Here is a 15,800-nt window from a genome sequence, read left to right on the forward strand (position 1 = left end):
GGAGACATCGAAATGTGTTTACTTTTTTTCTACCATAACGGTTTTTTTAAAAGATATTTTCATTTGTTTGTTTTTAATTTTGACCAAATTTGACTACTAACTTTTAGCCCAACGCTAATCCAGCCGCTTGCCTCATACGATTTTGCCCTCCGTTGTAATGAACAACAATTACGTTTCACTTAAAAATTCCACCTGTTCCACCGAACCTAACACTTCATTCACAAATTATATATAAATAGTAGTCGTCGTTGGAGTGGTAGTGAAACCCGATACTGAATATATATAGATATTTTTTTGCTTTGACTAGCAAGTGAGATATTAGCTCTGTGTGGGTGGGTGGGTGACACGTGTCTGACAAAAATAGTGAGCTACCCATGAAAAAAGAGGATTCAAGCTGTTTATTACCACTCCCAGTTCAGGTTTACTGTCATAATAAATAAACATCAAATACAAAGAATTACACTTTGTGCATTTACATTGTAAAACAACCACTTAGTTTTAGCCTCTAGTGGGTTAACGCTAACATGGACAATGATTTGCCTCTGTGTGTATGTGCTATGGGTAAGCAACCAACATTTGAACAAATGGCACAGTAGTACACGGAGAACCCCAATTTAACTGCAGTGACAGTCGTATGCTGCGTTCTTCATGCTCTGTGAAGTATACTTTCTGTTGCTCTTCACACATACTAGAACCAGATAACACACATGTGGGCAGCAAAAAAAATAAAAAGTGTTGCACCACTTTAACGGTTAGGGAGGATGTCTTGTTCAAGGGCATCCTGATAGGACCTAGTATTGCAAGCAAGCATTACTTGTTGGAGAAATTATGATTTTTTTTTGCCAAGGGGGACTTGAACTACGCTCAATGATTTCAAAGCCTGAGACCGAGCTAGCGCTCCTAAAGACCTTCCCCGTGTTGTCATCGTATTTACATGACAACCGGAAGTTCACTTTACATCGAAGGCGAAGGGCTGCGCGGATGGGTTCGATTACATTGAAAAGCCACTCTCCCTCGCATCCGGTAGCGACGCTCCTCATTCTTGCGCATTGATAAGACATCTCCAGCTCTGACGTTATGCCGCGCACCGCAGTCGCCGCATCCCTCACCTCCACTTGAGGTGAGTCGAGTCCAAAACAGACAATTTGCACTGAAATGTGATGATTGCGATATTAAATTTGCAATTAACACGGTCAACTTTATAGGCATACATTGAGTGTGCACCGAGGAAATTATGAGTACCCTAATAATAATCAGGACACCGAAACAATGCACAGAAAGTAGATTGGTTGACGAATATCAACCGGGTGTCTTCAATTTGTTTGCTGTTCGAGGGGTTTTCATGTTACTTTCAGATACAATGGACCACCAAAAGCCGATGACGAGGCATTTAACCAACGTTTATCAGAAGAAAGCTACAAACTCTTGAGAGAATAAGTGATGGTAAACACAATGAGGCGAAGCAATCCTAATGAAGATCCCAGACTACAATAATAAAAGTGGTCAACAGCAAATTTTAATCAGAGATGGTTCAATGTGTTCCTGAAAATCCAAAAGATTCACGAGAATGCTTGTTGCAGTCCACTGGATCTTCAGGAGTTATCTATTCATGTCCGCTCCCTCCCAACTCAACTGAATCTGAACAGTTCGGAGAGGAAACCAACAAATGATTGAAAAACAAAAAAAAGTGGAATTCTAAAATAACATTCATTCATTCATTCATTCATCTTCTGAGCCGCTTGATCCTCACTAGGGTCGCGGGGGGTGCTGGACTAGGCGGGGCACACCCTGAATCAGTTGCCAGCCAATCGCAGGGCACACAGAAACGAACAACCATTCGCACTCACACTCACACCTAGGGACAATTTAGAGTGTTCAATCAGCCTGCCATGCATGTTTTTGGAATGTGGGAGGAAACCGGAGCACCCGGAGAAAACCCACGCAGGCCCAGGGAGAACATGCAAACTCCACACAGGGAGGCCGGAGCTGGAATTGAACCCGGTACCTCTGCACTGTGAAGCCGACGTGCTAACCACTGGACTACCGGGCCGCCTTATGATGAACGTGTGAAAATAACAATGGTCCTAAATTTGTTTAGAGCACTTTCAGATGAGCAAAATCAAGTACAAAGAGTGACAAGTGAAAGCACCTGCAAAGTCCAAACAGTTTGATGAACCAAGCCCAGTCGATACCTTTTAACCAATAAAAACGCAATTCACACTTAAAACAGGAAACCACCTGTAAATCGTACGTAACAGTGTGTCTCTAGCTTCAGTTTAAAGACATTTTGAGGAAGGGCTGGCTGACTCCAAAGTAAAATACATTGAAGTATAATCCATCTGAGATGTTATAAAGGGCAACGGATGACTGTTTTAAAAAAATGCTGCTGTGTCAGAAACAGGCTTTGCCACCTGTCGGATGTGAGAAAAAAACTCAAATTAACTGCTGCACCAGAGGCGGACTACGCCCTGGATTGGTCGCCGGACGATCACATGGGACAGGCAACCATCAGACATGAGGTCTCTCTATCTATCTATCTATCTATCTATTTATTTATTAATTTATTTATTTAGGGCGGCCCGGTAGTCCAGGTGTTAGCATGTCGGCTTCACAGTGCAGAGGTACCGGGTTCGATTCCAGCTCCGGCCTCCCTGTGTGGAGTTTGCATGTTCTCCCCGGGCCTGCGTGGGTTTTCTCCGGGTGCTCCGGTTTCCTCCCACATTCCAAAAACATGCGTGGCAGGCTGATTGGACGCTCTAAATTGTCCCTAGGTGTGAGTGTGAGTGCGAATGGTTGTTCGTTTCTGTGTGCCCTGCGATTGGCTGGCAACCGATTCAGGGTGTCCCCCGCCTACTGCCCGAAGACAGCTGGGATAGGCTGCAGCACCCCCCGCGGCCCCTAGTGAGGATCAAGCGGCTCGGAAGATGAATGAATGAATGAATTTATTTATTTATTTATTTACTTGGGGGGGGGGGGGGGGTGTTTTAGCTGTTTTGGCGCCCTGCTGCTCCTGTGCAGATTTCCTTCGTGGCAATACTCCCAACGGATTTGCCATCTTTTCCGCTGCTTCTTCCCAGTGATTTTTCAAAAGAGCAGAAATTGAGCTTTAGGCTCAACACTGTGCTCCACACAAACACACACACACACACACTCGCACGCACGCACGCACGCACATAAATGCCCTGCAGGAGTAAATACTAGTTCAGTACCGCTAATTAAAGCCTGACAGTCATACAAAATTCTAGAATACCTGGAAATAGTCCAGTGTGGGAGAAGCATTTCTGTGTTGTGCTCATACTATCGCACAATGTACTGTTAGCTGTGAGAACTATTCAAATGAAGACGGCATTCTTCTCACAATTGTTACATTCCTGTTGGAATCCTTTTCCGTGCTAAAATGTTTGGAGCGGAAACAAAATGTGTTTTGTGTAATCGATACTTCTCGGTTGAAAATGAAAACTGCAAAGTTTTGCAAACGTTTGCTTCAAGGTATGACATTAATTTGTTTTCATGTATTGTACTTTTCAGGTTAGTTTGGTGACTGTATCCTCTATGATGTGTTTTGTAAAACAAATGTGCGTCTGTTTGAGAATCAGTAAACAACAGGGCAGTCATTCATGGGGGAGCACCTCGAACGGTTCCTGCCATTAGATATGGTGGGGTATTGCCTTTTGGGAACAGTTTTTGAACTGCGTGAAGGGGAAACGGTGAGTTCCAAGCCTGAGGTGAGATTTCATTGAGGCAAAAGTAGAAGTTCACAGTGGATCGGGACTGGGCCAGCCCACCAAAAATGAAAAAAAAAAATCTGTGTGTAATGCATACCTATAACAAATGCATTGAAATGGATGAAAAAAAATATATAACAAAATGTCAACCCTTTTTAAAAGAAAATGTGGATGGACCGCCATGAATGACTGGGGTTGGCTCCACAAAAACTCAACCGACCAAACAAAACAAATTAGAAAAATAAAGTGAATAAAAATATTCAAAATATTGAATGCGGGGATTTCCTGTTTAGGCCAATGCTAAGACAGACATGGCCTTTAGAGGGCGCCAGAAACTCTGGAAGAAAATGACCTTTAATATACAGTAATTATATTAAAACTGCTTTTTTAGTAACGACTACTCCGAAAGTTGAAATCTAATATGAATCATTTGCAGAAGTTAAGTACTCAATCGGTGTCTGACATTGGCCTATTCTGCGCTTGAATTTGTTGTACAATATTTATAGCGGGTTCACCGATTTTTTTCACAGTCAATCAAACTTTAAATCCCTTTTGAATGGGCTCCATAATTTAGCATTTCGACATTTAAATTTAAACCGACTTTTGAAACCGACAGACTTTTTCGAGTCACGACAACGATGGTCTTTCGAAAGAATACTTCGCACCTACGACATGCGTCGTCGACGAAGCTTCCGAGTTAGCCGGCAAACACGACATTGACGCTCTTGATGTTGACATCCTGATGACGTCATTTCTCAACTACCTCTCATAAAAAACGTCGAGTCTTGACTTTCAGGGCATAATGGAGGAAAGTGATGAAGAGGACTTGCTTGACATTTTTACAAGGGTGGGTTTTCACTTTTATTTTTTTAACCTCCCGAGAATAGCAAAGCATCTCGCCATTTAAACAAAAGCTCACGAAGTCCAAATATACAGTTGATTGCCTTTTGTCACCCATGACACCTGTAAAGCAGAAATTGCCAGATGAGGAAAGTGTCCTGTAACTGGATGACTCCAAGAAAGCCACAGGCAGAAGAGTGTTGTTGCAGCTGTCCGGAACAACAACGCTGGTCCTGTCTCAGGGGAGCAGGCAAATTTGAACTCTCTCCATCATGATGTGAAAAATGCCGATTAGAATGCGATAGCGACCCCGAGTGGACAAAAATAATACTTGCACCTCATATTGTATAATTGGTTATTCATTCATTCATTTATTTTCCAATCCGCTTAATCCTCACTTGGGTCGCCGGGGGTGCCGGAGCCTATCTCAGATGTCTATGGGCAGTAGGCGGGGGACACCCTGAACCGGTTGCCAGCCCATCGCAGGGGCACACGGAGACCAACAACCATCCGCGCTCACACTCACACCTCGGGACAATGTAGAGTGCTCAATCAGCTTGCCACGCATGTTTTTGGAATGTGGGAGGAAACCGGAGTACCCGGAGAAAACCCGCGCAGGCATGGGGAGAACATGCAAACTCCACATAGGGAGGCCGGAGCTGGAATCGAACCCGGTACCTCTGCACTGTGAAGCTGACGTGCTAACTCTGGTTGCAAGACCCCCCCCCCCACCACCACCACACCATGTCACCTTAAAGACTCAGTAGATACCATCGCTCATTCCCCCCCACCCCCCAAAATTATTTTCGATCCAACAATGCCCAGACACCACGGGTAGCACCCTGGAGTGAGACGAAATGAAGGTTATAACATATCAATGAGTCCCAAGACACGCTGGTGACATTTCGGAAGGCAGAAAATATCAGGTTGCCTTTGCTGTGAGGGGCTTTGCCAGTTTTAAACACCTCATGTGACATACAGCCCACCGTCGGACAGATGAGTGGGATGTTGAAGAGAGGAAAAAGGGGGGGGGAACAAGAATCAATTATTTGCCATCTTTATTTTCTTTTTTTTTTAAATGCCGCCATTACATGCATTGGAAAAGAATTCATTTTACACATCCAAATTTCCCCCACGTGACAAAAAGCGTGTGGACTACAGGAATCTAGAGGGAGACGATTAAAAACCCAAGTGAGCTACATGTGATGAGCCATGACAGTTGCATGATGGGAAATATCAGAAAGTCCAGAATATCTCAGTAGTGCACGAATTGCTTTCGGGATTTTGTAATAAAATGAAACGCGACTCTAAAAAGCGAAGCGCGAAACCCCTGGAAAGTCATCAAACTCTCATGTATGATGTCGAGGTTACTCGAAAGGAAGACTAATTTCATATTTTTAAAAAATATTTTGACATGATTTGACTCGCCGAACAATGCGTTGATTCTGAATTATTTGATTTTTGTCCAAGACAAAAAAAATGTCCACAAACTCGCTGAGCTTTTAAAAAGTCCAATCGGGATCATCGGCGGCAAGGTCCTCAATTTCTGTCCATCGGCAAGGTCCTCAATTTCTGTCCATCGGCAAGGTCCTCAATTTCTGTCCATCCCACGACACCGGACGACAAATAAATCATCATTCACAAGGCGGAATTCCAAAGCCGCCGCATATCCCAGGGAAGGCTTTTCAGACTAAATAGTTGTCGTCGTTCATCAAGCGTCCCGCTCGGATCGAGTCCGTCACCCAAGAATCTCTGACGATTTTGAACTTCTTTCGAAAGCCGCGCCTCAATCCCCTCAAACGCTCCAGTCCGCTTTCGGCCGTAACGACCACGTGCGACACGCCTTCCTCCAACTTCTCGACCACTGCGCCTCCGTGGTAACGAAACTCCAGGGCCCTGATATCCAACACGCTTGCGGAAATGACGCCGGCGGGCTCGTCCGCGTCGGCGTAGCGGTCCATGTAAACCCTGAAAGGTCTGAACATACTGGTGGGAAGGTCGCCCCAGCCGTAACGCTCCTCGACTCGGCCGACGTCGACGGCCACCAGGCCGCCCGCCCCTCCCGCGCGGCCGAACGCTTCCCGCAGCTGCCGTTCGTCCGTGTCCAGGAAGTAGCCGTCGCCGTAGCCGTCGTAGGCCTCGGCGAAGCGTTCCTTGGTGGAGGGCGACATGTGGATCATGTGGCGCGGCTGCCACGCCAGCACCCGCTTCCGCTCCAGACACTCCACCAGCCAGGGGGCCCGCACCACGTCGTGCCGGTCGGACAAAATCAGATTCCTCACCCGCGCGTTCTCCAGTCCGGCTATGACGCAGTAGGTTTCCGGCCCCGGGTTCTGAACGACGAAACCGCCGCACCTGAAGTCGAGGCAACGCAGAGCGGGGTCATTCTTTGGCCACGGCGGTTGACCGCGCTAACGAGCGATTTACCTGGCCACCGACCGCACGTGCGCAATCGAGCGATTTACCTGGCCACCGACCGCAGGTGCGCAAACGAGCGATTTACCTGGCCACCGACCGCACGTGCGCTAACGAGCGATTTACCTGGCCACCGACCGCACGTGCGCTAACGAGCGATTTACCTGGCCACCGACCGCAGGTGCGCAAACGAGCGATTTACCTGGCCACCGACAGCACGTGCGCTAATGAGCGATTTACCTGGCCACCGACCGCACGTGCGCAAACGAGCGATTTACCTGGCCACCGACCGCAGGTGCGCAAACGAGCGATTTACCTGGCCACCGACCACACGTGCGCTAACGAGCGATTTACCTGGCCACCGACCGCACGTGCGCTAACGAGCGATTTACCTGGCCACCGACCGCAGGTGCGCAAACGAGCGATTTACCTGGCCACCGACAGCACGTGCGCTAACGAGCGATTTACCTGGCCACCGACCGCACGTGCGCTAACGAGCGATTTACCTGGCCACCGACCGCAGGTGCGCAAACGAGCGATTTACCTGGCCACCGACCGCACGTGCGCTAACGAGCGATTTACCTGGCCACCGACCGCACGTGCGCTAACGAGCGATTTACCTGGCCACCGACCGCAGGTGCGCAAACGAGCGATTTACCTGGCCACCGACCGCACGTGCGCTAACGAGCGATTTACCTGGCCACCGACCGCACGTGCGCTAACGAGCGATTTACCTGGCCACCGACCGCACGTGCGCAAACGAGCGATTTACCTGGCCACCGACTGCACGTGCGCTAACGAGCGATTTACCTGGCCACCGACCGCACGTGCGCTAACGAGCGATTTACCTGGCCACCGACCGCAGGTGCGCAAACGAGCGATTTACCTGGCCACCGACCGCACGTGCGCTAACGAGCGATTTACCTGGCCACCGACCGCACGTGCGCTAACGAGCGATTTACCTGGCCACCGACCGCACGTGCGCAAACGAGCGATTTACCTGGCCACCGACCGCAGGTGCGCAAACGAGCGATTTACCTGGCCACCGACCGCACGTGCGCAAACGAGCGATTTACCTGGCCACCGACCGCACGTGCGCTAACGAGCGATTTACCTGGCCACCGACCGCACCTGCGCAAACGAGCGATTTACCTGGCCACCGACCGCACGTGCGCTAACGAGCGATTTACCTGGGCACCGACCGCACGTGCGCTAACGAGCGATTTACCTGGGCACCGACCGCACGTGCGCTAACGAGCGATTTACCTGGCCACCCAACAACGTGCGCTAACGAGCGATTTACCTGGCCACCCAACAACGTGCGCTAACGAGCGATTTACCTGGCCACCCAACAACGTGCGCTAACGAGCGATTTACCTGGGCACCGACCGCACGTGCGCTAACGAGCGATTTACCTGGCCACCCAACAACGTGCGCTAACGAGCGATTTACCTGGCCACCCAACAACGTGCGCTAACGAGCGATTTACCTGGCCACCCAACAACGTGCGCTAACGAGCGATTTACCTGGCCACCGACCTCACGTGCGCTAACGAGCGATTTACCTGGGCACCGACCGCACGTGCGCTAACGAGCGATTTACCTGGCCACCCAACAACGTGCGCTAACGAGCGATTTACCTGGCCACCCAACAACGTGCGCTAACGAGCGATTTACCTGGCCACCGACCGCACGTGCGCTAACGAGCGATTTACCTGGCCACCGACCGCAGGTGCGCAAACGAGCGATTTACCTGGCCACCGACCGCACGTGCGCTAACGAGCGATTTACCTGGCCACCGACCGCACGTGCGCTAACGAGCGATTTACCTGGCCACCGACCGCACGTGCGCAAACGAGCGATTTACCTGGCCACCGACCGCAGGTGCGCAAACGAGCGATTTACCTGGCCACCGACCGCACGTGCGCAAACGAGCGATTTACCTGGCCACCGACCGCACGTGCGCTAACGAGCGATTTACCTGGCCACCGACCGCACCTGCGCAAACGAGCGATTTACCTGGCCACCGACCGCACGTGCGCTAACGAGCGATTTACCTGGCCACCGACCGCACGTGCGCTAACGAGCGATTTACCTGGGCACCGACCGCACGTGCGCTAACGAGCGATTTACCTGGGCACCGACCGCACGTGCGCTAACGAGCGATTTACCTGGCCACCCAACGTGCGCTAACGAGCGATTTACCTGGCCACCCAACAACGTGCGCTAACGAGCGATTTACCTGGCCACCGACCTCACGTGCGCTAACGAGCGATTTACCTGGCCACGGCTTTCTCCAACTCGGCCTTGGGGTGATCGTCGGTCCCGTTGAGGATGCAGAACTCCACGTCCTCAAAGATGTCCGTCTCCTTGGTGACCCCGGAGAGATCCTGCGGCTTGAAGAGTTCACCGAGCGCCTTCTTGGATCCGGCGGGCCGCTTGGGTCTTTTTCTCGGCGGGTCGGCGGCGGCGCCGATGCAAAGGTGTCGCGAGGCCAGTTTCCCCGAGGCCTTCCCGCGCAGCCGCTCCAACTCGTCCAGGGTGATGCACTGGTGCCACTCCTTGTCGTGGCGGATCTTCTCGATCCTCGGGAAGCGCAGGGTGCAGTTGGTTTTGTACACGTCGCTGGCGACGATCTCGGCCGCCTTCACCTGAAGGATGACCGAGTTGCGAGGCTCGATGTACACCTCGGGTTTCTCGCCGGCGCACAGGATGTCGGCCGGCGGGTCGTTTTTGCGGTAGACCTTCCAGTGCTTGGCCAGCTTCAAGCCCAGCTCGTACAGTTCCTTCATGGTGTAGCCGGAGCCGATGCGACAGAGCGTGTGGAAAACCGAAGGTCTATCGCCGGGCGCCGGAGCTTCCGCCACGGCGCACAGGAAATGGGACATCATGCCGGCCCTCTTCCCTTTCCCCCAGTAGCCGCCGACGATCAGAACGTCCAGCTCGTCCATCAGGCCCCCCACGTATTCCGGTTTGATCTTCAGCCAGCCTTCGCCTCGCTTGTCCGGTTTGTAGACGGAGCGAGGATCCTTCACCATGATGCCTTCTTCTCGCTGGTCGATGGCGTCGTTGAGGGAATTCACCACGTCCTGCGCCGTCCGGGCTTCCGTTTTGGCCACCAAGTGGATGCGTCCGGTCAGCGGTGTGAAAATCGTCCGCAGGATCTCATCGCGCTTCTTCAGCGTTTCCGCGCCGAGCTTCCGGGAGTTGACCAAGAGCACGTCGAAGACGCAGAAGCAAGTCTGCAACTCGGAATCGTCCGCCAGTCTCTTGATGTCGAATTTGCTCCCTTTCTGCATGAAAGTCTTGGCGCTCGGGTCGTAAGCCATCATCTCCCCGTCCAGGATGCAATTGACGACGTGGCTCCGGAAGACGCCGTGGATGTGCGGCGTCAGCGAACCCTGGCGCGGCGAGCCGCCGAACTGCTGCGTGTAGTCGAAGGCGTTGCGACTGAAGTACTTGTACACGTCGCCATCTTTGTGGAGTTGTACGCGTTCCCCGTCCAGCTTGGTTTCGATGTAAAAAGGCCCGTTCGCCATCTGCTTCTCGACGCCGCCGATGTTCGCCACGGCGGCCAACATGGGTTTGAAGGCGGAGAAAAGTCCGATGGAAACTTCGCTCAGAGACACCGAAGGATCGTGGAGCTGCCGGCACACTTTGTCCAAATCCGTGGTCACGTTGTAGAGCTCGGCGGCATCCGGGTGGAAGACTTGAAGGACCGTTTCCTTGCTCACGCCGAGCTTCATGTCCTTCAGGATCATTCGGATCAGCCATTTTTGCTCAAGGGCCGAGCTCTGCGTGATGAGGTGCAGCAGGCCGCTTCTCACGAGGTCTTTCTTCTTGCTCGCGTTGTTGAGCGCAACCGAGTCGAGAAAATCGTTGACCTCCTTGATGCTGAGCTTCCCCTGACCGGCGCAGCGCTTCTTCAGCACAAAGTACGCCATGCCGGCAAAGTCTCCGGATTCCCCTTGAGACGCGGTCGGTGTGCGGTAGTTCAAGAGCTTGTTGGCTTCGGGACCGTTTTTCGGGAGGCATAATACGTCGATGTAAAGTTTAGCGAGCATGTTTTCTTTGATGCCGTAAGCCATTCGCTCGCGCTCGAATGAGGGAACGATGAGACGCATCGCCGGGTAGAAAGAGTCGGTTGTTTTGGGATCATCCTTATGCAGGGCGGCGTGGAACGTTCTCCATGACGCGATGAAATCCCCGAGGGTCTTGGACTTTTCTGGGCGCAGTTTCGATTTCTGGATTTTTTCTAAAGTATTGCACAGGTGAAGGAAGGGGACTTGAGCGGCGACGATCGGCGGTTGATCGCCCGCGGTGTTTTCCGACGGCCCCTCCATTTATTCTGAAATAAATGAAAACTGTACTGTCGAATCATGTAACTCGATCTCAATAGGAGTGAAATGTAATTACATTTTGAGCATTTAGTTTGAAACATGTCTGATGCACTCTCGAAGCGCAACGTGGTGCTCTATTTGACAAGGAATATCGTCTATTCCCTTGTTCAATATTACAGAGCCCCGGATATGGCGTGCGGGGTGGGGGCGATCCTCACAATACACAATGTGAGCACCAAATTTAAATTTGTGGCAGTGAAATTGGTAAAGTTGGATACAAATCATTATCATGAAAATTAAACGATAATCCCTGTCCAATGCGATCTGAATATTTCCATAGAAAGTTATTTCACAGCTATTTCATGGCCACAAACTAATACACGTATTTTGTGTACATGTGATAGATCAATTGACAAATCCATCGATGGGTACTTCAATTATCCCTTGAGGCAAATTAGATTGTCACAACTAACATATTCACAATGACACCATCATAGGAGAAACCAACCAGTTGAGGGTGAACTCGGCCTTCTGCCCGCGAGTTCCGTGAAAGTAAAACCCGAATCTCATCCATTTTTCTACGTTTACTGAGGACGTGGTTCTATGGTTAAGATATATAGACTTAGTTAAATTTTTAAAAGTACTGCTGGTGTGAGAGAATGTACTGTATTTGTTTACCTTATGAGTGGAGCCGTCCGGTTACTTTCCCCAAGCAAAAGCGTACATTTTCAGTTGGTATTTCTTTTAAAAATCTGTACGGGCTCAAAATTGCGACAGTAACAGTACACGCAACGATACAGTGCATATCCAAAGAACATTTTTCTAATATCTTTTATCTGTACTCTGTGATTTTTAATCTTAGATACATCGACGAGTGAATAAAAACACTTCCTGGTTGAGCTGGTGCCAGACAAAAATGTTCCCCTGGAAACAAAGGCGGAACTAATGTGGTATTAGACTGTATGTCAAGAAACAGTAGAATAATAAAAATATTTTTTAAAAAATAGAATGAAATCCACAAACGAAAATTCACAAACATTTACGAAAATATACTGTCCGTGGACAATGAAATATGTCCTGAAAAATAACTACCGGATGTGTGTGCGTGTGTGCGCGCGCGCTCGCGCGCTCTCATCGGCATGCTGGGGGGGAGGCAGCGTCCTGTTGTTTTGTTGTCATTTGGATTCTATTTTTAACTGCACAGAGCTTTGCGCACACGCTGTATATAAAATTACCAGCCAACAGGGGGCGACCACTGCTCGTACAAGGGAACGTGGGAAACGCTTGAGCTGCCAGGGTTGTTTACGCGGCTGCCTCAGTGCTTGCCGGAAAAGGTACGTGTGTGTGCGCGTGCGTGGACGACTGTCACATGGAACTATGACGTGCGCTTTGATGTGCTTTCACATGCACAAACCTCAGTGCAGCGGGGAGGAAAAACACTTGCGTCCATTGAGCTGTGCTCGTCGTGGTGGGCGTGCGTGCTCGTGTGCGTGTCTCTAAGAGATTGGGTGACTCGGTGCCGGGGTGCCTCTGCAGCAAAGTGCCTCCTCCTGTCATGCTGGCCTGCAGCGTGCGCGGGGGTTTTAGTTACGTAAATCCTGTCGGACTGCAACCAGCCACAAGATAGTAAACAGTTGACGTCACTGCCAAGGAGCAGGGTGGAGGGGTGGCGGATGAGATGCGTTGCTTGTTTACGGAGCTTGATCCTTCAATCACGGGCTGAAGTGTTAGGTAACGAAGTGAAGAGACTTTGTTCCTGTACCTTATTGATTTATTTGTCAATTTTGTTGATGTGGTATGGACATCACAAAAACTTTGAAAAAATTTGCCTTAGAAATGCCCCCTCTAGCTTAATGCTAACATGTAATAGAAACTGCCATAGACATGCTAACATGTAGCATTGATAGATGCAGCAATATAATTCCTTCAACTGAAATTTGCACATAAACAATGAAGCAGCACATGAAGACAGATAATATTACAGATAATGCTCACAGGCATATATTATTTATCATCTGAGAATTTTTTTTTTTTAAATTCCACTGAATTGTTTGCCTGGATGACTGCAGTAACCGTGTAACGCGGTGTTCCTCAAGGCACGGATCGTGTCTCCCTCACCTTCTCCACAACAGGAGTTTTTGATCAGAATTTACACATGATGAACAGACAATATTTTTGGATTTGTGGGGCGAAGCCATTTTTAAACTCGAACCTTTTTTTTTCATTTGGGTTGGGAAGTAGTGACCTTCAGTCAACTAACGCGGCTATCAGCATCCCATTCAGAAGCTCAACACAGATCAACAGCCGCGTGGAAAACAACAATGCTGCTTCTTATGCAACCTTATCACTTGCCCCTTTAAGATGCGCTGCTCCTCGCTGAGCAAAACCCGTGCCATTATATAACATTTAAATGTGATTGAGGTAAAGTAGCGGTGTTGTGCTTAATGGGACTTTGCTCTCTCTCTCTCGCGCAAGACAGTTTAACTCCCTCTTTATCATTTGAACCTAATACACACCGCTGCTGATATGATAACAATCAGGAACGATCATTAATGCTTCGTTGAGATGTCAACAACTTCTGTTTGCTGAGTTCAGGGTGATGTGGCGAGATGCAAAGTCTTCACGGAGAGCTTCCCGTGCCTATAATTCAGGATGTACCGTTTGATTGTCTGATGTTGATTTCTATTTGTTATGGTTTTGTAAAAGTCAAAACATCATCCAGTGAAGTTGGATTGGAAAAGACACAAGGATTCATTCATTCATTCATTCATTCATCTTCCGAGCCGCTTGATCCTCACTAGGGTCGCGGGGGGTGCCGGAGCCTATCCCAGCTGTCTCCGGGCAGTAGGCGGGGGACACCCTGAATCGGTTGCCAGCCAATCGCAGGGCACACAGAGACGAACAACCATTCGCACTCACACTCACACCTAGGGACAATTTAGAGTGTTCAATCAGCCTGCCATGCATATTTTTGGAATGTGGGAGGAAACCGGAGCACCCGGAGAAAACCCACGCAGGCCCGGGGAGAACATGCAAACTCCACACAGGGAGGCCGGAGCTGGAATCGAACCCGGTACCTCTGCACTGTGAAGCCGACGTGCTAACCACTGGACTACCAGGCCGCCTATTATTATTATTATTATTATTATTATTATTATTATTATACGAAAATATGAAGACTTTAGCGAGACCGTATCCAATTAGCAAGAGAGAATGACTGCCTATCGCAATCTTACTCAGCAGTACGTGTGCACCAGCGGGATCAAGGTCACACGGGGGCCATGTTTGCGTGCGTGCGTGTCCGCCAAACGCGCCAGTGCCGAGGCTCAAGCTAAAACACACACGGGGGGGGGGGGGGGCTTAATGGGGACCGCGTGCACACTGAGATGTTGGCCTAAAAAAACATTAGGAAACTGGGCCGTCTGTAAGCAAAACGACAAAGGGAAAAAAAAATGTCGTAAAACCGAGATAACACGCTGGCAACAAGAGGCTGACCTTTCGTGCTTACACAACCGCAGCCCACACGACGGCGTGTTGTTTTGCAGTCTTGCCATTTGCATTTTGTGAAAAGTCGTTCCGGTGGGCTAAGCGGGTGAAAAGGGCGCCAACTGGAAGTTGCATGAATCACTCGAAAGTTGAACGTTCCGTGCAGAAACGTGGGCAAAAAGGACACTCAAGTAAGAAAACGATTACTTTGGAATAATGTGACTCGAGCGAAAGTCCAAAGTAGCCCTCGGAATAATTACTGGAGAACGTATGTAGTCGCTGAGTGAACTACTCAAGTACTCCAGTAAATTGTGAGTCATTTACCGTTCATTATTTTTTCTTCTCGGAGCATGAACATCGAATATGAAATGCCATTCATCCATTCATCCATTTTCCGATGGTAATAATAATAATAATAATAATAATAATAATAATAATAATAATAATAATAGGCGACCCGGTAGTCCGTGGTTAGCACGTCGGCTTCACAGTGCAGAGGTACTGTGTTCGATTCCAGCTCCGGCCTCCCTGTGTGGAGTTTGCATGTTCTCCCCGGGCCTGCGTGGGTTTTCTCCGGGTGCTCCGGTTTCCTCCCACATTTCAAAAACATGCGTGGCAGGCTGATTGAACACTCTAAATTGTCCCTAGGTGTGAGTGTGAGTGCGAATGGTTGTTCGTCTCTGTGTGCCCTGCGATTGGCGGAGCACCCGGAGAAAACCCACGCAGGCCCAGGGAGAACATGCAAACTCCACACAGGGAGGCCGGAGCTGGAATCGAACCCGGTACCTCTGCACTGTGAAGCCGACGTGCTAACCACTGGACTACCGGGCCGCCCTGTATAAAATAATAAATTTGTTATTGCTGTGTACTGGCAAAGTGAATAATTGTTATTTTCACGTACCCCATTATTGGTTGGTTGTGAGGAGTGTTGATTTGTAGAAGCTTGGCTTGACCATAGTAAATTGGCATATAGACCTGCTCCCCATGACCGCCGT

The 15,800-nt window shown here is 49.6% G+C and overlaps 1 protein-coding gene across 2 annotated transcripts; it reads right to left on the reverse strand.

Annotated features, from left to right (window-relative positions):
* Positions 1–5,622: 5,622 nt before the first annotated feature.
* lig4 (ligase IV, DNA, ATP-dependent) lies at positions 5,623–12,245 on the reverse strand. Of its 2 annotated transcripts, none has more exons than XM_052059192.1 (3): positions 11,998–12,245; positions 9,260–11,327; positions 5,623–6,920 (listed from the first exon to the last, which is right to left on the reverse strand). In XM_052059192.1, exons 2-3 carry the CDS (start codon positions 11,320–11,322, stop codon positions 6,251–6,253), a joined length of 2,733 nt encoding a protein of 910 aa, XP_051915152.1. In that variant the 5' UTR covers positions 11,323–11,327; positions 11,998–12,245; the 3' UTR covers positions 5,623–6,250. The 2 variants fall into 2 exon arrangements, with proteins under 2 accessions (XP_051915152.1, XP_051915153.1); XM_052059193.1 differs by lacking the exon at positions 11,998–12,245 and adding an exon at positions 11,828–11,901.
* Between the last annotated feature and the right edge of the window lie 3,555 nt (positions 12,246–15,800).

This window comes from Hippocampus zosterae, chromosome 2 (assembly GCF_025434085.1).
Source record: "Hippocampus zosterae strain Florida chromosome 2, ASM2543408v3, whole genome shotgun sequence".
NCBI lineage: Eukaryota > Metazoa > Chordata > Actinopteri > Syngnathiformes > Syngnathidae > Hippocampus > Hippocampus zosterae.

Excerpts from the sequence above, each read along its gene's own strand:
- lig4 (XM_052059192.1), bottom strand. The coding sequence starts at position 11,322 with ATGGAGGGGCCGTCGGAAAACACCGCGGGCGATCAACCGCCGATCGTC. Across the intron at positions 6,921-9,259 it reads TTGGAGAAAGCCGTGGCCAG|GTGCGGCGGTTTCGTCGTTC; the intron begins GTAAATCGCTCG and ends CCTCGACTTCAG.